General features: G+C 36.7%; 1 protein-coding gene across 1 annotated transcript; it reads left to right on the forward strand.

The window, feature by feature from the left end:
• Positions 1–12,675: 12,675 nt before the first annotated feature.
• On the forward strand, positions 12,676–14,547 carry SCL3 (scarecrow-like 3). The gene has a single exon (XM_089386527.1). The coding sequence runs from the start codon at positions 12,828–12,830 to the stop codon at positions 14,406–14,408; it is 1,581 nt and encodes a 526-aa protein (XP_089242653.1). The 5' UTR covers positions 12,676–12,827; the 3' UTR covers positions 14,409–14,547.
• Positions 14,548–20,876: the final 6,329 nt, after the last annotated feature.

The raw sequence follows: 20,876 nt of genomic DNA on the forward strand, positions 1-20,876 counted from the left end.
AGGCCTAACCATCGCTTGACTAAGTTGGTTAAATGCATTGCACATATTTGATCGTGTGTTCACGAAGTACATGTGTGAACCCACAAGCTTCCTGTAAATAGTAGCTTCCACTACTTCCCCTAAAGTAGCATCCTCCTTCCTCCATTTACCTGCTAGAGGAGTCTCCATGAGTTTGTTGTTCTCCATGCAGAATCTCCTGAGTATCTCGTTGGCATACTTGCCCTAAGACACAAACAACTCCCCATCTCCTTGCCATACCTCCATGCCAAGAAAATAATGCATGAGCCCCATTTACTTTATCTCAAACTCTCTTGCAAGGTCCTCCTTGCAAGGCTTGATCAGTTGATCATCACCTGTCAGTATGAGATCATCAACATAAAGTAAAATTATCAATAGTTAACCTTCCACCACTATGTGGTACAGGTTCACATTTTCTTCACTCTTCGTGAATCCCAACCTAGTGAAGTAGCTATCTATCTTGGTGTACCAAGCACGGGGTGCTTGCTTCAGCCCATACAATTCTCTCTTGAACCGGCACACATGAGACTCACGGTTGAAGGTATTAAAACCTTCAAGTTTCTCTATGTACACCTCTTCCTAAATCATGCCATTAAGGAACGTTGTCTTCACATCCATATAATGTATCTTCCAACCCATCTGTGCTGATAGTGCCAATATAGATCTGATTGGCGAGTACCTTGCAACAGGAGCAAAGGTCTCATCATAGTTAATCCCCTCTACCTGTGAAAAGCCACGGGCCACAAATATAGCCTTATGCTTCTCCACATTACTATTTTCAGCTTGATTTACCTTGTAAAGCCAACGAGAGCTCACCACTGATTTGTCCTCTAGACTTGGGACCACATCCCAAACATTGTTATGAACTATGGAGTCATACTCGTCCACCATGTCATCAAACCAAACTGAGTTCTATGCTGCTTCCTTAAAGGAAGATGGCTCTATTACAACACATTCGTCCATAAGATCCATGTAACCAGTGTACCTCTAAAGTGACCTCCTCTGCCTGTGTTGAGAAGTGGGTGCTCCCACATTCTCCCGTGCGTCATCCAACAATATGTCAGCCTCTCTAGTGCACTTTCTTCCCTATCTAGAAGACTCTGCCTGAGTGGATGTCCCCACTCTCGAGTCCTCTACATGTGGTTGCTCCACTCAATCTGAGGCTCCTCAACCTTAGGATCTAAAAGATCCTCATCTTCATGTAGCTTAAGATCCCTCTCAAGGGAAACTCACATGACCTTCTCCTCATCGAATTTGACATCCTTGCGAACCATTGTCATCCTGATGGTTAGAAAGTACACCCAATAGTTATGAGGTGTATCAGTGTACCCCACAATTGTCCCCAAATCTGATGTCAACTCAAGCTTCTTCTGTGCATCTTTGGTCACATGGAAATATATCGATGACCCAAAAATCCTAAAGTGACCAACATTTGGCCTCTTACCAGAATAAGCCTCCTCTGGTGTCTTCATTTCAAGTATCCAATGTGGGCTACGGTTTTGAACATAAACCTTTTTGTTGCATCCCTCATCCCAAAAGTGTAGTAGTAGGCCCTAATCATGCAACATCACCCTCACTACCCCTGCTATGCTTCTGTTCTTCCTCTCGGCCACCCCATTATGCTGAGGGTCATGGGGTGTCGTCAACTCCCGTTTAATCACTTATGTTGCACAGAAGATATTAAACTCGTTTGAGACATAATCACCACCATTATCACTCTGTAGATATTTAACCTTCTTGCCCGACTCTTTCTCCACCAATTCTTTAAACTCACAAAACTTTGTGAAAATTTCATCCTTTTTCTGCATGAAAAATATCGGGCATTTTCAAGAAAATTCATCAATAAATATAACATAATACTTGTGTTTGGCCGTGGATATTGTCGAAAATGGTCCACACACATCTGAATGGACTCTCTCTAGAATAGCCTTCGCTCAACTGTCTATGTCATGAAAGGAAGACTTGGTATATTTTCCCAAAGTACACCCCTTGCATGTATCATCTTGCTCAAGCGTACCTTTGGGAAGACCGGTAGAGATCTGTTGCAATATCTTCAAAGCCCCATGATGTAAGTGGCCCAATCGCCTATGCCACACGGCTCTTCACCCTTTCTTCCTATGTTCTTAAAGAATCACACTCCTCTACCTCCAGCTTATAGATATTCTTCACTTGAATCCCTATCTTCTTTACTTGACCCATGGCTATGTGTCAAAGGAACTCCTTTCCTTTCGAGAAGATAACATCATAACCTCTATCCTCAAGCATGGAAATGGATACCAAGTTATTCTTCATCTCGAGTACATACATAACATTCTTGAAGATGAGTGGAGCCACATGCTCCCTCTGAAAAGTAATCATGCCCAATCTAGTGACACTATACTTCCCATCATCACCCATCTCAATATGCATTTGGAGATATTTCTCCTCTGGGTCACTGAATAACTCCTTGTCACCATTCATGTGGAATGAAGCTCCACTGTCTAAGTATTATACACTTCCCATAATTAATGACAACATGCATGAAATTAGGGAAAAGTCCTATTCAAGTTGAGAGGCCAAAGCCTCACCCGTGGCTCCTCCTTAGGACTTCTTCTTGGACTTATTGAGTGGAAAATTTGTAGCAAAATGGCCCAGCTCATGACAATGAAAGCACTTAACTTTCTTCCTGTATTTCTTCTTACCTCCATGATAAGAATATGATTTGGAATGGGAAACTTTCCATTTCCCCTTCTTTGCCTTAATCGCTAAGGCATAGTTCTCTTCATCATCGGTCTTTGAGGAAGAGTCATCCCTAATGTTCATCCTGATCTCCTCCTGCGTCAAGTCTGACCACAATTGTTCCCAATCTATCAGGTCTCTTGACCATCGATAGAGTCTTGATAACTATGCCAATTATTTGGGAGTCCTAGAAGAGAAGGACTCACCATATCATCCTCAGAAACTGTGATTCCAACACTTCCAAGTTCATCATGACACTGAGTGAACTTGGTCAAGTATTTTGGAATCGTCTCACCTTTCTCCATTTTGATTTTTCGAAGTTTTTCCTTCAGTACCAATTTCCTTTGGTCACTATTGTTTTGATACAAGTCTGTCAATGTTTTCCACATAGCATATGGAGTTTCCTTTCCATGGAGACTCGAGACAATGTGGTCTCGAACTCCATCAAGAATTATCTACCTCGCCTTCGCCACACACTTCTTCCATTCGGCCAAATTATTTGCATCCAATGTAGCTGGCTTAGGAATTTCTTGATCAACAAATTCATTCAAGCCAATATCCTCTAGCACAACCTCCATTCTATCCCTCCAGGCTATAAAATTCAAGTTTCCTTCCGAGGCATACTCGAGCTGCAAACCGTAGAACACCATCTGCCGATCTTGAAGTATGTATAGAAAATTCAAATTTTACCTTTAACCCAAAACTCAAAACTACGAAATCTACTCTAGTATATTGTTCTTAGCTTCGATACCATGTAGAAAATCCTGTAGATTCACATGCTCATGCAATGTACTAAATCACAGGACAAGAATCTACTTCTACTTTCAACCATTGGAAGCCAATAGATCGATGAAAACACTATGAACAAGAGAAGATAAATCAATGACACATAACAAAAGATGTATATGGGGAAGCCACTACCCAAAACCTCGATATTTGTATTGCATATATCATAAATATGAGTGAATATACAGAGCTTTTTCTCACTTGAACAATTCCACACAAGTTTGCTCAACTCTCTCAGCTCACAAGCTAGCTCTTGGCTAACACTTAGCCAATTCTGCAGCTCTCCAAGCCCCTAATCTCTTGCATAATTCCTAGGATGAATAGTATGTATTTAAAGGGAATTCATGTTTCCAAAACTGCACAATCCAAACATATGATCAATATCTAATACACGCATGATATTTACACTTCAGTAAATAATACAATTGATAGTACACTATCCTTGCACTCTAGTCTCAACTGGGTCTTTCTTAGAATCAACATGCATGAGTTTCCGATGAGGGAATCTCCAGTTAACTAGAGTGACACTTGTGGATGCACTAGTGCACCAATTGATTTTTAACTCTCTATTAGTTCCTCAAATAGTTTGGAACTAATTTAACTAACTTAACTCGGTAAATTGAGTGATCTAATTTCCAACTCAATTTAAACTCATACTCGACCCCTAAAATTTAGGGATTACATATACATGACTACATAAATACTTCCAACTCAAAATTCCTAAGTTAATTAAGTTAATTAAACTTAATTAACTATTTACAAGTTTCTATGAGAATAAAATTTGATTTTAATTCTCAGTTTAATTCAAGGACAAATTAAACTAGAATTTCTTGTTGCCATTTCTCAACACTCAAGCCAATACTTAGCCAATTTTGTTGCCTTCCAAGCTCCTATTTCCTTGCACAATTTCCTAAGGAATTACCCATATCTAATTGGTAAATTCCACAAATATTACTTTCACAATCCTCATAGGATTTCCTTTGATTACATGCACCACCTGTAAAATTTAGATGATTATGCAACTGATATTACACTATCCCTGAACTCCAATCTCAACTAGGTCTTTCTCTGATCTGACATTCATGAGTTAATTATGAGTGAATCTTCATTTGTTGGTTGATCATTGATGGTTACACCCCACTACTGTAGGTTACACCCCACTACTGGATCTCCCACTAATTCCTCCATTAGTTGGAACTAGTTTAATTGAATTTAACTTAGTTAAATTGAATTAATTAATTACAACTCAAAATAAACTCAACCAGGAATCCTAAAAAGAAGACACTCTACATGACTCTAGTTAGACCCTCAAATCGAATTAACTAAGCCAACTAGGTCAAAATAACTTAGTTGTCATGAGATGTGGAATTACAATTTAATTCCTAATTTAATTCAAGGACAAAATTAAACTAGGATTTTCTTGTTGCATTTTCAACATCATCTTTCTTGTATCATCTCAAAATCACTAATTTGACAATGTCATTGTCTTATACTTGTTGAGAGCTTTCTAATGATATAAATTTCACTTAATTATAAGCTTTAAGCACAATGTTAATCCCATTTAAAGTTTTACCACTTTCAAGGTCATCTCAACACCCATACAATCCATTAGGATTGACACATGGAAATGTTTAGCCACGCAACACTTCTGCATGGGTCAACATCCATTACCCAATGATCATAGTAGACTATTGTTATATCAACAATTTTCAACCATGGTGCCTTTCTAATTATTTCAAGCATTGGATATGTTGATATACCACAACTCTAATTCATTGATATGGTGATATGTCATTATCGATATATCGATCATCCTTTCACTTGCATAGATCCACAAATATGAAAATATGCCAATATTTCCATACCACTGATATACCAAAAGGACCTTGACATGATTCTTTGATATGTTGATATAGTATATTGGGGTATCATAATATTGGGAAATTCCTCTAATTATGAAACTCCAATTTCCTGATAAGTTGGCGGGCCATTAGCCAACCCATCCTACCACCTCATAATTTTGGCCTAAAATGATTATAGAACATGAGTATGATGCTAACATATCCTTGATCACATGGAAATACATATCTATATATTGAGGTATTGGAATATCAAGAATTTGCCAAGGTTTAACCTCAAGAAAATCCTAAAATGTTGATACGCTAACCTGACATGCCACATCATTCTCCAGCCTTAATTTCCACCTAACACATGGTAGGTGTTGACATGTCCCCATCCACATGGCACTACTAACATGTTCCATGTGTCACTCACATATTCCTACCTAAAATGAAAAATCATGAAATCTAGGTGGTATGTGTCATACATGTGACATTTCCATGACATCATGATGTCACCCTTTGATTGGTTCCATTGTAACGTTCCAACTTGGGCCTCAACGATCTGTTAAGGTTTTTATTTGTATTTTTTTTTCCAAGGTGTTGATATCCCAATCCTACAATTGTTGACTAGTGAGAATCTAGGGCAAAAGCCTTGCCACTTGTTAACATTCCATCTACCAGAACTTAAAGATCTGAGAGTTTTGGGGTTCAGGTAATATGTCAATATTACAATATCAGTTTACCACCAATATCTTAGTGGGTTGACCCCCCAATTCCATTATTGTCAAGCAATAGGAAACTAATTTTCAAATGATGTTTGTCATATCAACTCAATATGAAAGGGGATAAGCTCTAAAACCCTCGGTTAGTGGATATGTCGATATGGGTAGTGCTTGGATATGATGCTTGGTTCTAGGTGCCTAAGGGTGTAGCACTTGGGTGCTAAAGGTTTGAACCTTTGACCAATTTTAGTTATTTTATTGTTAGCACTCCATGATGTGGAATGGCAGGTTAGGTACCCGATTGACTCTTTTCTGCTAAGGGAGAGAAAAGGGGGCAATCAAAAGCTTGACACTCACAGACAAGAGTGAGGGCTTGGTGCAAATCTTCCACAAGATTTATTATTATATGATACAATGATTTTGACAAAGGTTTCTAATAAAAGATCTACATATTATTTGATCTTACACTGGCATGTAATATTGATTATAAGGATGTAGATTGTATACAACTAGTTATATGCATAAGGTAGGGTTACCATGAACCCGCACCACTTATGTCAGAACATCTTGTCTCCTAACTATGACGTGGATTTTGCATAGGATAAGGTAAAAGGGATAATATTTTCAAAGATTTTATTGGGTAAAAGAGGGAAAATCCATCTAAGAACATATTAATCATAATTGGTAGCATTATTCTACACAGACCCAAGTAATAGGTTTTATCGTTATTGTTTAAGGAGATACAGAAAGAGGTACAAACTCTAATTTACATAAGTATAGTAATTTGAAGTATTGCAATGAACCCAAATCAAAAAGTTCTAGATTAATCATTATTCTCACACAATTTTCATCATAGAAATCAAAATGAGAAGTATATGGAAATAATCTCACACAATTTTCATCATAGAAATCAAAATGAGAAGTATATGGAAATAAATTAACTTTGTACTTAACTTAGTTGTTGGAATACTTTATTCTTCAATTATTTTTTAAAATCAATAAAGCACAACATAGCTAACATTTTGGTTTTAGTAACAATTTTCCATTATATTCAAGACCTACTTATTTTATATAATTACCTTTGCTATAACACAATAACAATAAAGTTAACCATCATCCACTAATTTAACAATCATTAAGAAACATCACGATTGTCTCACCATTCAGAAATAGGTTGACCAATCTATCTAATTATTCATATTAAAAAATATCTTGGTTATCTTGCACTAACAATCTAGTTTTACCTTTTTCAAGTGACTTACATGCTAGCTAGCTTTTATACAAATGATTTATATAAATTTAACAAATAACTTATCGTTCGCTAAACGGTCCCACATCCAAGTATTATAGAGAGAGTTGCAGTTGATTGAAGATGTAGTCTCATGCCAAATTTAAAGAGATCCAATGTTGATTTCTTTTATGCTTACTGAATGTCGCTGACTTACCAGTAACATCTATCCCTACTCCTTGGGTATTTTTTTTCCTAACGGACCCTGAGTTGTAATGGGGTTGGAGGAGAGATGACTAATCTAGTAGTATGAAGGTGAACTATCAAACCAAAGAGCTTCCCACTCAAAATAAAAATAAAAATAAAAAGAAAAAAGAAAATCCACACACACCAAACTCACAACAAGGCTCAACTTAGCCACACAATAAAAAAATTAGCATTAGGTTTCTTAAGATGGGTCTTTCATAGCTTGGTCTTATTTTTTAGGATTTTTTTGTCTTACCACTTGGCTCTCATGAAAAATTATCCAATTCTTATCTTCTTCTTTTTTAATCCTTCCTTATTTTATTATGTTCTTCTAACCTACTTATTTTATTATTTTCTTCTAGCTTTCCTTATTTTATTATTTTCTTCTAACTTTCCTTCTTTTATTAATTTCTTCCAACTTTCCTTATTTTGTTATTTACTTTTCTCCTCCTCATTTTTTCTATTTGATTCATGAACCATGGATATCAGTGACCGCTATATCCATGGAATATTTTTACCATGTAGATCCACCCGAAGGGATCACTTCTTGTTAGCTCAACCATGGAGCCTGACTCTGAGAATGTAAAGAGAATTGAACCTATGACCTATCAATACAAAAAGTGCTTTAATGACGAGGAATCAACCAATTGAAATAACCCTCAAATATCTTCCTCCTCCTTCTTCTTCACAATAAGAACAACTCTAACTTTGTTACTACATTTGTGAACTCATCCTTGTCCCTGGTTGGCATACATTATGATATCCTTCTCCTTCACCTTCTTCACAATCACAACAACAACAACAACAACTACTCTAACTTTGTTACTACATTTTTGAACTCATCCTTGTCCCTGGCTAGCATACATTATGATATCATTCTCCTTCTCCTTCTTCACAATAACAACAACAACAACAACTACTCTAACTTTGTTACTACATTTGTGAACTCGTCCTCATCCCTGGCTGGCATACATTATGATATCCTTCTCCTTCTCCTTCTTCACAATAAGAACAACTACTCTAACTTTGTTACTACATTTGTGAACTCATCCTTGTCATTGTCTAGCATACATTATGATATCTTGTAGATATAAATTAATTTTGGTGTCTTACCCCATTTTGTAAGTGGCGATTTTGTATTTCTCACATATGTTTCTATTTTTTTATACATATATGTCCTTGGTCATGGTAATTTAATCTAACATTGTCTTTAAATTAGTTGGACCTTTTCTTATTAATGTTATTTTAAGTTCATTTTATTTTCTTTATATTTTAGGAATATAATTTGTTACACATAAATAATGATGATTATTTTAAGTTAATTTTTATTTTGTTTATATTTTAGGAATATACATGGGGTGTTATTATAAATAATGATGATTAGTTTTGTATAATTAAATTGTAGTTTTTTATAGTTTTTTTATTTATTCATTATAAATTATGAATTTAAAATATAAAATTTTAATATTAATAAATTACGATATTAGAATTTTAATCATAAAAAATGTTTTTATAAAATTTGGATGATAATAAATCATACAGGATTGGCATAAGGAGATGATGGTGAGAGTTATGAGTATTAAGATTTCTGAAGTAGGATGTGTTTACAAGATATAGTCAAGTATGGTTGGTGGTAGTGAGGTTGTGCTAGGCATGCAATGATCGTCTTTGATCGAAGAACAAGAGATCAATCTCCCTCAAAGCAATGGTTGTCGAAGGATGTGGGTGAATGCAGGAGGGGGCGGGTTATCACTTTGCTCAGGCTACTACATTATTACAGTGATATTAGAAGGAAGGGCGTCGAGATCTGAGATGCCAGCTGAAGGGGTTTTATCTAGCCCATTTTCTATAATCTTTACCGGTAGCCTAAAGGAATTTCCTATATCTTGTAGGGAGAAATATTATGATGAAAACGCCAGGTCATCTACACCACCTGAACTATCAAATGTGTTTTTAGAGCCACTGTCTGTTGTCGTTTTCAAGAATTGTTTCTACAAAATAAGGATTGTTGTCGCAAAATATAGCAGCCTTAGAGAGGGAAACACTACAAGGAATAAACTAGACCTATAAGAAAAAATGGTGTAGTGGCCCATCGTCACCACAACCAAAACCCACTTCTCTTTACATAATTTCATTGATGAGAGGATTCTCAGTATGAAAGAGATCGCTTGAGATCAATATGAAATGATCCCAATAGGAGGTATTCAAGAAAGACAAAATTTTGGTCTAAGACTTCACAAGGAAGCAATTCACTTTTTATGAAGATACCTAGAATCAGGGCACAAGACCTAGGGTTTGATTGATTTGATAAGTGTTGGAGTAACTCAAGTTCAAGGCAAGGAGGAAAGGTTTCTTACAATGGATATTAGCTAAGCCAAGGCTCCTAAAACCTTCAAGAAAGTCCTCAAGTTTAAGGAAGAAAAAATAGGGTTTCCCTCTTAGGTAAACACCTAGGGCAAGAGAATTTATGGATGAAATCGAAGTGGATGGCCACCAAATTGATAGGTTTTGTGTAAAACCCTACCAACTTGATATTTAGGCTATCCAACCACCAAAATACCTCTTCCATAGAATTTCCCCCTAAGCCCTAGTTTCTAGCCCTAGCCTTGAAAGTATTGAATTTAAGAGAGAGAAAAGATGGATAAAATATGAGATTGATCACCAAAAAGTTGGACTAGTGCTTTGTTCCTTGGGATAATGGGGTTTAGAATGATTTAGGTTAGCTAAACTTGTTTTCAAGGAAGTCGAAATTTGATGCCGTAACAAGGAAATTTCAAGCATTTACCCACTCAATGAAAAATGGATTTTTCATGGGAGAGCTACAATGAGTTCACTAATAGGATTATTCAATACATGATATACATGAATACCGCATGCAATATTACTCTAGATAGCAATTCCATTAATTTTCAACAAATTAGGGCACATTTTTACCATGACCTAGAATCAATAATTTCATACATTAGACATAGAAAAATAGATATTCGGTAATAAAGAGGACTTACAAGAAACATGCAAGAATTATTTCCATTATCCAAAGAATAACTCCAAGAAATATCCAAGAATAAGCTCCAAATGTCAAAATGCATCCAAGAGATCCAAATATTCCACAAGAGAACAAGTGTGAATTCCTCTATGAGGCTGAGATTCCAAGTGTGATGATGATGAGAGACTTAAATGAGATATCTCTAATATATATGTGGTCTAACAAGTCCTACTTTATTCTATAACCCCCTCCACTAATAAACTAATGTGCAAGTAAAGGCCTAGGTGACAAGCCGACCTACTAACATTTACAAAATTAATTTTATATCCACAAATTGTAGTTGAGATGTTGATATCATGCTCGTGTTGGCTTCCTTAGGGTTGACGTTGAGGCCTTTTGGTGCCATGACAAGTGTAGAATGCCTCTAAAAATCAAGATCTAGGGGTTGGGCCCTGTACCTCAACGAAAATCATCAAGTGGCCCCCAAATGTGGGTTTGGGGCACAAATTGGGTCTCATGGGTCTCCAAGTGACAAAATCTCTATATTTTATCTAATGTTGAGGGTGTTGAATATGGTGCTAGCCCTCCCATGTCTGAAGGAATGAGAAAAACCTCATTTGGGCCCTAGATCAACTGCCACACCATAGATACTAGATCAACTGCCACTTGCAGGACACATGCCCTCAAGCCAAAAAGTACCCCAAAAAGAAAAAGGGGCAGGCCCATAAAACAAAAATATGGCAGCCTTCTGATCCATACCTCATGGAGGAAGAGGAAGGGGAAATCATAGAGAACCATCCAAACTAAGAAGACAGGAGTTCTCAAGTCCATAATGGCAACACAACACACCAGCATAATGGTACATAATTAGAAGCGACCTAAGAACCAAAACAACATAAAAATTAGGCACACAAAGAGGATGAAACGGTGGGCACAAAGAGAACCTATGCTTCAGAAAGTTCTCACTTAGAAAAAGAACACCCACCAAAGAAAACTGTAAATAATTTGGCAACGGTTCGTAGGGAGATGTTAGAAGGTCCAGAAAAAGAAAGGGAAAAAAGGGAAGATAAGTGATTTTTATACAACCTAATCTTGTCCTTTGTATTTTCTATCTTTAGTTTTCTCTTTGTTTTTTTTAGCTATATGATTGCTCATACTAAATGCTTTTAAAATCTACAAAATGTAATTTTGTTCATTTTATCTAAAAGTTGTAATGAAATTATGATTTTTTCTTTTGGAAAAAATCCATATAAATAAATTTAATAATAATAATATTATTATAAATATATTAATTTTATAGAAAATCTAAAAATAAATATTTTTAAAACTAAATAATATAATAAATTAAAAGTATTAAAATCAAATTTATAATAAAATATTTACATGATAAATTTCTTAACAATAATTAGATTAACATTTAAAATTGTATTAGTCAAGGTGTATTATGTTTTAAGAGAATACCGCGTTTAAATATGAAAAAATATATATTTTACGGTAGGTAAAAGAGTAGGTTACAAGATATGTTTAGGGAATGGATTATGAATATAAGAAATTTGAGAGGTTAAAGAAAAGAAGGAATAGTAAAGGTGGAGGTTTGTGGAATGTTAGGAAAGTGAATGATAATAAAATGATGGATGGGTTGGAGGCATGCATTGTTGTTGGGCAGAGAAAATGTGTTTTGTTTGTATGTGGTTGGCGTTAAGGAGACGAAGAAATATGCGTTTTGGTTTTGTGGTGTACACAAAGTGGAATCTTGTGATTTAGAGGGATGGAAGAAGACGACAAGGGGAATGGGGTGGAGGACAAGGGGAATGGGGTGGACGCAGAAAAACAAAGAGAAAGGGAATAGGGGTGATTGCAGGTGAAAGGAGACAAATGGAGAATTGTTTGAAGTAGGTGAAAGCAGAATGTGGACAAAATGAAAGGACGTATTTATATGCATGGAAACCAGACAAAACGACAAAGAGGGAATCGGATGCAGCTTGCGAATGGTAAAGGACAAGGGCAACGACCTTGGGGGTGCACAAAAGGACAAGGGCAACGATGTTAGGATATGCACAAAAGGCCAAGAGCAACAACCAACCTACCTCACCTCACCTACGACAAGAACGCCGTGAATATGGATCAAGGAAAGAGGCAAACACGAACTCGTCAATGCCGTGTTCCCTTCCCTTCCCAACTAATCTCTTCAATCCACCAACAAGCTCGCCTTTAAATCTGCTTCAATCCATGAACAAGGAAGGGCTTTAAGTCTGGGTTGCAGGCAAGGAGGGATCGACGACATGCCCGGGATGATTCAAGGATCATCAGCTACTGCGCCTAGTGCTAGTGCGCCTGCGCCCCTGCCCGCGCCCGCGCCATTGCAATCTTTCTCTCAACTCTCTCTGGCTTCCATACGCAGTGCCATTTTGAGCCCCCAGGACGCAGGTAATTGGTGGCTCGAAGAGCTCAAGTGGGAGGAGCGGGGGTTGTGTCTCATCCAGCTCTTGCTTGCCTGTGCCAAGTATGTATTTAATGGGAATATGGAGCAGACGAACCTGTGTTTGGAGCAGATATCGGTTCTGGCATGTGTGACTGGGGATCCCATGCAGCGCCTCGCCACTTATTTCATGGAAGGATTGGCCGCCCGGATCACCAAGTCGTGGCCGGGCCTATACAAGGCTCTCAATTCCACGCACTTGCAGCCTTCCATGGCGGATTTAGTGTCCGCCCGGCAGGTGTTTTTCACTCTATTTCCCTATCTAAAATTTGCTTTCAACACAGTGCATCTGACGATTCTGGAGTCCATGGAAAAGGAAAAGGTGGTACACATAATCGATTTGGACGCCTCGGAGGCAGCGCAGTGGATACCGCTTTTGCAGTCTCTAAGCCGGCGGCCCGGGGGACCTCCGCATTTGAAGATGACAGGGATCAACGAGAAGAAAGAAGTTGTTCAGCAAACTGCGGCGATATTGACGGAGGAAGCCGAGAGATTGGACATTCCGTTCCAGTTCAACCAGCTTGTAACGCGCCTCGACCGTCTTACAGACGACATGCTCGCTGTCAAGACTGGAGAGGCCGTCGCTATCAGCGCTGTTTTGCAGTTTCATGCTCTGCTGGCGGAAGACCAGGATTTCGATCACAACTTCGGTGGTGGCGGTGGTGGCGGCGGCGGCGGTGGGGGAAGAGTTGGGATCAATAGGAAACGGCCGAGACAGAGTTGCACTACTTTGGGCGACGAGGATTTAATCCTGCGTTCTATGTTTAACATGGAAGCGTTGGTGAAGAAAGAAGGAAGCGTTGGTCGACTCAAGTATTCCCCCTCCGAGATTGAAGCCGCAATTAGCAGTCGAAGGCCTCCGAATCTGGAAGGGGCGGGGGCGGGGGCGGAAGAGGTGCGGTCGACCACTGTGGAAGGGAATATAGAGCGGTTCTTACGAATGTTACGGGGGTTGTCGCCGAAGGTGATGGTGGTTGTGGAGCAGGAGTCGAACCACAACGGTGAGCATCTCATGGACAGATTTGTGGAGGCTCTCTACTATTACAGTGCCATGTTCGATTCCCTGGAGTCCACTCTTCCCAAACAAAGCATAGAGCGGGTGACGGTGGAGAAATATTTGTTCGGAAAGCAAATACACAATATCGTGGCGTGTGAGGGATCCGAAAGGGTGGAGAGACACGAGAAATTGCAAGGGTGGATGAAGAGATTGGACCGAACTGGGTTCGCACAACTCCCCCTAGGCTACACCACACTCTTACATGCCAACAACCTCCTCCATACTTACTCCTCTCACTCTTACCGTCTGCTACATCATGAAGGCTGCCTCACTATTTGCTGGGAGGAAAGGCCTTTGTATTCTGTATCTGCGTGGCAATCTGCCTGATCACCTTCTTCTTTTTCTCATCAAATTACTATTATAGTCAACTTCTGCAAGCGTTTTTTGGTTGAAACCCTTTGCAGTTTCAAGGGGATGATGAAAATTATATATATATTATATATAAAAACTGACTTTCTTACATGAACCACTCTAACCAGGACATTTTTATTAACCTCTAGTATGATTAATTTAAATTGCCGAAGCTGTCCGAACTAAACTGTGAATCTCCGGTTGGTTAATTGTTATTAATGAGTAGTGTTTCCGTTGCTATTATTATCAGATATCATGGCTTGAATTGAATGTATGTTTGGGGAGGGAAAAGATGAGGCAACATAGCAAGATGTAGGTCCTAAAATTCAACCAGATGTGTCCTTTTAAATGTACAAGAAACTAGCAAAAATAAGGAAAAGGGCCACGCTTTCTGATACCCTTATTCGTTCTCTCTCTCAAACTTTGCTTCATCGAATTAGTTTTCAAAAGCCAAAGTTGATTGATATTACTGTGATTTACTACTACACCTAATCCGTAAGTAGTGAATGATTATTCATTGGCATGGTACAAAGATGTTCCAGCTTCCTTTCCTTTTCTACAAGCATGATAAACCCCTCCTTTGCTCGACTTGTCGTCCTTTTGTGCATAAGCTAGCAATATCCATGCACTTGAATACAAGAAATAAAGCCACCTCATGGATAGAGACTACCTTCATAAATTAATTATTCTTTCCTCCAAGTCCAAAACTATTAAAAATTTATTACATAAGTAAAGTTTGTCACCAGAATTTAATATATTTATTTTAAGTGTAAGTTTCCTTAATTTAGTATTTTCATATATATGAGGTAAATATATGATATATTTGCATGATAAATACAAGAGTTTTTGTTTCTATGGTTATTTAATTGATTAAGGTAATGTGAGGTTCACATTTTGTCATTATTTGAGAATGTTTTCCACAACGGTACATATTTTCTCTGCGCCTTCACATTCCACACAATAAAAACTACCTCTGCACTCTACACAATGAAAGCTCCCTCTAAACCTCCAAAGAAACATGATAGCACTACTAAGAAAAAGTCCCTCAAGTGCAGAGGGCTTTCATTGTGCGGAGTTCTCTCTGCACAATGAGAAAGCTTTTGCACAATTCTTTATACACATGGATGCATTTCGTGAGCTTTCATTGTGCAGAGTTTTCTCTGCACTCTACACAATGAGAAAGCTTCTACACAATTCTTTATACACGTGGATGCATTTTGTTGCACCAAGTACAAATTCTCTGTAACAGCTTCATTAAATATGATAAAAAGATGAAACAATCTTACCTTTATAATAGATCTTACCTTTATAATAGATTTATGGTTTTTAAATTTTAAAGAGTCAAGACAAACCAAGACAAAATTGCCTTATAATTAATTTTAAAGTCTAAAAGAGCCAAATTCAATATAAGGAAGTGCTTAGACAAATCCACTATAAAACTTTAAAGGGTAGAGACAAATTGGATATAATTATCAATTGAGATGGCGCATAGTCTTGCACTTTAAATAGAACGGTTCAAATGAAATCCTATTTAAAACATACAATTAGAAATTGGGAAAATTCATATTCAATGAAATCCTAAGGAAAGAGAAAACTAAAACTGTGATGGTTCATGGCTTGCCGCTTAAGCAGAAACCAAAATAAACCATGATGAAAAAGCTAAAAGCATGATGGAAAAGTTGAAAGGCAATCCAAAAAAAGCATGATCGTTGAAATGATGAGGCACGAGATGCAAAGGTTGTGGAAAATATCTAAATAACTCATCATATTTTAACTTGGGTGGTTTTTCATGTTGATCTTTCTTAGCACATTGTGTGGAGAAGTCATCTCTGAGTAGCTAAATATCGTTAATCTGACACTTTCTCGTGGCAAGTCAATGTGGATATTTTCATATTCCTCCACTGCATGGTCGAGACCTAATTAAACTCTTCAAAAGACTCACATCTTTGGATCCTCCAAATGTTATTTCATTATCGCGGATTGTAGATAATGTAGTTGGTTGAAATAATTTCAATTAATATTTATGTGATTTAACTTGGATTATGTTATCACTCTGTAATTTTCTCGGTTGTGAAAGGAAAACTTGAAGGTAACATTAAACCAATCTTGGAGATCGAAAGCTAGCCCTTCCAACCCAGAGAGGGCTATCTCTTATAACCCAGTCACCAAGTGTCACCTCAATAACTAGTTATTTAATTAATACAATGACTAGATCTTGTGTAAGGAAGGGTTGCAAATGTGGAAGTAGGTTGAGCAAAAATCCATTGTGTTAGCACTCCAAAATTTCCAAGGGTTGTTCAATGTGTTAAAAAGAAATATCAGAGGAAACTACAAAGCTACTTTGGAGCTTAGGATCTAGCCTTCCTAAACTCAGAGAGGGCTCTCTCTATATGATGTAACTTTGTTTATTTTAATGAATTTTAGGCTAGTTATGTATGCTTAATTGGGTTGATTTTGATTGTGTTGGTGGAATTAGTGACTTATAGGAATATGTGCTTTTCCATTTTCCATTAGGCTATGGAGTCAATAAGGTTTTGAAAACATAATAACAACAAATTATAAAGAAAATGTTACAGGGAAAGAAAGGTGAGCAATAGCAGGATCTCAAGGCTAGATGGTGAAATGACTTTTCAATCGAGATCAAGGAGCAACTAAGAATTCCTTAAACCAGACAACGAAGAAGGATGAAAAGAATCAATCGGGATCAGAGGGCAATTAAGAGTTCTCTAAACCAGATATCAGAAGAAAACATAGAAAGGTATAACAGTAAAAGGAAAGTGTATTATTTAAGCAAATTCTGCAGTAACATCCTTGTTATAACATTTAGAATTAGAACACATATGAATTTATGGAATTCTTAGAAAATAACATGAACAAATGAAATTTGTACTTCAATGAGACAGCTCAACACATGAATCCTGTAAAGAAGTTTCTTTATAACTTGTCTTGTCTGTCAACTAGAATTTTGGTACAATAACCCTTAGGTAATAGATCAGTCAGCTACAATCATATTCAGAAATCCACACTCAATACTTCGAATTATGAAGTATTTATACAAAAACTATTACAAAATATCCTAAAACTGATTTAGGAATTATTCAAGGAAAATGAAATATCTCCATGCAAGAAGATAGAGACAGCTATCTAACTAATGCAAGTTGTCCCTGTTAATTTGGCTTTGTTGTTTGCTTTCACTGATATTTTGTTGCTTTCTCTCTTTTGTTGTTGCTCTATGCTGGATGTTTTTTATGACGTTGGGTGTCTTTTACGCTGGCTTTATCTTTAAACTCTATTTTTTACTTTTAAACTCTGTCTTTCATTTGATACTCTTTAACTTAAATGATTTGTTACTCTTTACTATTTTACCTTGATACTCTTTAACTTAACTGATCTATTACTCTTTACTATTTTACCTTGACTGTTCTTGACTGCTCTGTTTTCACTGTTTTACCTTTCATTTTCACAGTAAATCATTCAACTTTTCCCAAGACTCTACATCTCGTAATTTAATCTTTACCATTCTTATGAAGATTTCATTAGCCTCTATGTATTTTTCAAATGTAGGTTTGTTGATAAAGAGATATTTCACCTCATGCTAAAGGTAAAAGAGATTCTCAAAAGTCCGATAGAGCACTTTTCTTGTTGGAATTCCTTTCATGGCTGAATTGTTTGCTTGTTCCTTTGCCACTTCTTTGATTTTCTTATCATAGTCTTCATGCTTCATCAACCTGTCATTGATAACCAAAGGATTTGGTAAGCCTTTCTGCCTCAAAACATCAAATTCCACCATAAATCTGGTTGTTGCAAGCTCCATGTTTTGACACTTGTCTTCAAGTTGTACCATCAAGTTCCTCTTAGAAATTACCTTTCTCACTCTAGAATTGTTTCAGTCCTGTCACTTATGCCAATCTCTTCCAATTCTTGTTTGTTCTTGGAATTAAGAAACTTAATGATTTCATTGGCCTCCTCTGGCTTCTTACCAAGTTTTACTTAAATTTTTGAATAGTTTCAGTTGCTTCCTTGATTAAATCCTTCTGCTCAAAGATGACTTGGATGGATGGCCAAATATCATTAACAGAGTTAATGATATTGGTCCACAATTGTTGCTTTGCTTGGGAAAGTGGTTATTTCAATGTCAAATCCTTCTCTAACTTCTGTATTCTTTCAGTCAATATGTTTGAATTCTGTGTTTCGTTTTTATGCATGATTTATACCAACTTCTTTTCATCTTCTAGACCTTTTATTTGTTCTTTAATTCTATTTATTTCATGTGTTTGGATGGACATATACTGCATAGCTTTGATCAGTTTACCTGCTTCATCACTGGGATGAGATACTCTTGTTGTTGAATCTGTTGCTGATGTAGATGGAAATGTTGTATTAATTGTAGGAACGATAGTGACAATGACTTCTTCCATGCTGACCTTCTTTTCCTGCACAAATTTGTCCATCTCATTCTCCATTTCTTTAAGTTGAGATGTCAATTGAAGGATGAGATTCATCATTTCATATTTTTTGGGCTTCATTCTCCAAAACTTCTTTTGCTTGTGGATGTTCAGTAGGAGGTAATTTCAATTGCTTCTTCAATGCAGCAATGTCTTCATTCTTCTTTTTGATGAGTTTTTTTGCTGCCTTGATGTCATTTGGATTATAGCCAATTTCAATAGCCAAGTCTTCCAGTGATTTAATTATGTTATCCTTTGCTTGTGAGGATGCCTTCTCTAGTTTTAACCATGCTTTGATATTCTCTAGAGAATTTTGAAGCTTTTGGACATTCATAGCTTTGTTGGTCACAGTAGAATATAACATTTCACCAGCTTGCTTATGAAATTATATTTGGTTTATAGGATGAACATATTTGGAAGGAATGTCATAATCTGTCTTTTTGTAATCTACTGATGACTTAGGATGTTGTACTGTGGGCTGAAAAAAGGTCATTTGCATTTTTCCTGTCTTATAATCAAATACATAAAGTAATCTGTTATGCCTGCCAAGAGTTTGCTTCAAGTACTGTGAATATATTTCAGCTTTTAGTTCTTCATTTTTGGCCTTAATATCTTTGTATCTCTCTTTGATGTCTATTTCTCTGTCCATTGGTTTACTTGAAGAAGAGACTTCAACACTATGCTGCTTCCTCATGATCCGAGCACTAGAAGTTAAAGGCTGATGAGTTTCCTTTGAAACTGATGGAAGTGCATTTTATTTAATTACAGTGTCTGTATCAATGATCTCAATTGTATCAATTACTTCTTCTTGTTCATTTATTGGATTCAACTTTGTTCCTTTTCTATACATAATTTCAAATTTGTTATCCATTGTATCTTTGTTTGAGCAAGAACCTTCTTCTCTAGTCCTTTTTGCATTTATGTCCTGTAGGGCTGGAGTATGTAGAATGGAACTAGTATCCATCTGCTTCTCCATATATTGTAAGGTGTTTTCCAACCACTCTGACTTGTTGGCATATATTTCAATCTCTGGATTAGACTCATGCATGAAAGGGCTCAATTTAAACTTGAGTCTCAGTTTGTTTATGACACCCAAAGGATCATACTACCATTTGAAACTATCACTAAATTTCATTTCTTGTAAACATCTTTCTGCTTCCTCTCCAGCATCCCTATTATTGCATATAAAAGGACCAAGTTGGTTCTTGATTTTAAACTGTGTTTTCTTCTTGGCTGATAGAAAATTAACATCATCTGAATTTATGATCTGCTTGATATATTCTAGTGCAAATATCTTCATGAGGAGATATTTGGGCAGCTTATATGGAGTGAGTTGACATCCATACACCCTAATTTCAGTGTAGTTTTGGTATAAATACCAGTCTCTTGTTCTACTGTGTTTTGACAACTGTAAAACTTTCTTTATTTCATCACTGACCCTGGGTTGATTGCTACTGCTTAGCATGTTAACAAATGGGTAAACAAATGAATCAATGAAATCCTTGTAGCTGAAATCAGTGGAATATTTTCGTATCAAGGGTGTCCAAAAGATAATAGATCTAGGAGTTCCGTTAGTGTCCAGTTTTTAGATGTTAACTGTAAAACTTTTTGATTGGAAATATAGAACATATGGAACAATACTGAAGAATATTTGAATACCCTTTCATCTGGCAATCTAATCAACTGATCATGGATTCTGGCTGCTAAGAATTGGATAAAATTAAAAATTGTAGCTGGAGAGTTGTCTGGGAAAAAATAGAAAGGAAACGAAGTATAGGTTCATCTACATGTTTATTAGAAGTATATCCTAGAATATAAGACAACATGGTTACAATCTGTTTGGTTCTCTCTGAGAAAATGGTGGCAGAATATGGAGGGTTGTCTATAGGAACTTGAGATTTTTCTAGGAGGAAATTTTGAAAAATTTGGGATCTTTTGGGAAGGTCCAGCTTTAAGTACATATCAATTAGGTTTTCAATAGAAAATGAGGTTTCTTTAG

Source organism: Pinus tabuliformis, chromosome 6, assembly GCF_031772625.1.
Source record: "Pinus tabuliformis cultivar Carrire ecotype Pingquan chromosome 6, CPIR1, whole genome shotgun sequence".
NCBI classification, from domain to species: Eukaryota; Viridiplantae; Streptophyta; class Pinopsida; order Pinales; family Pinaceae; genus Pinus; species Pinus tabuliformis.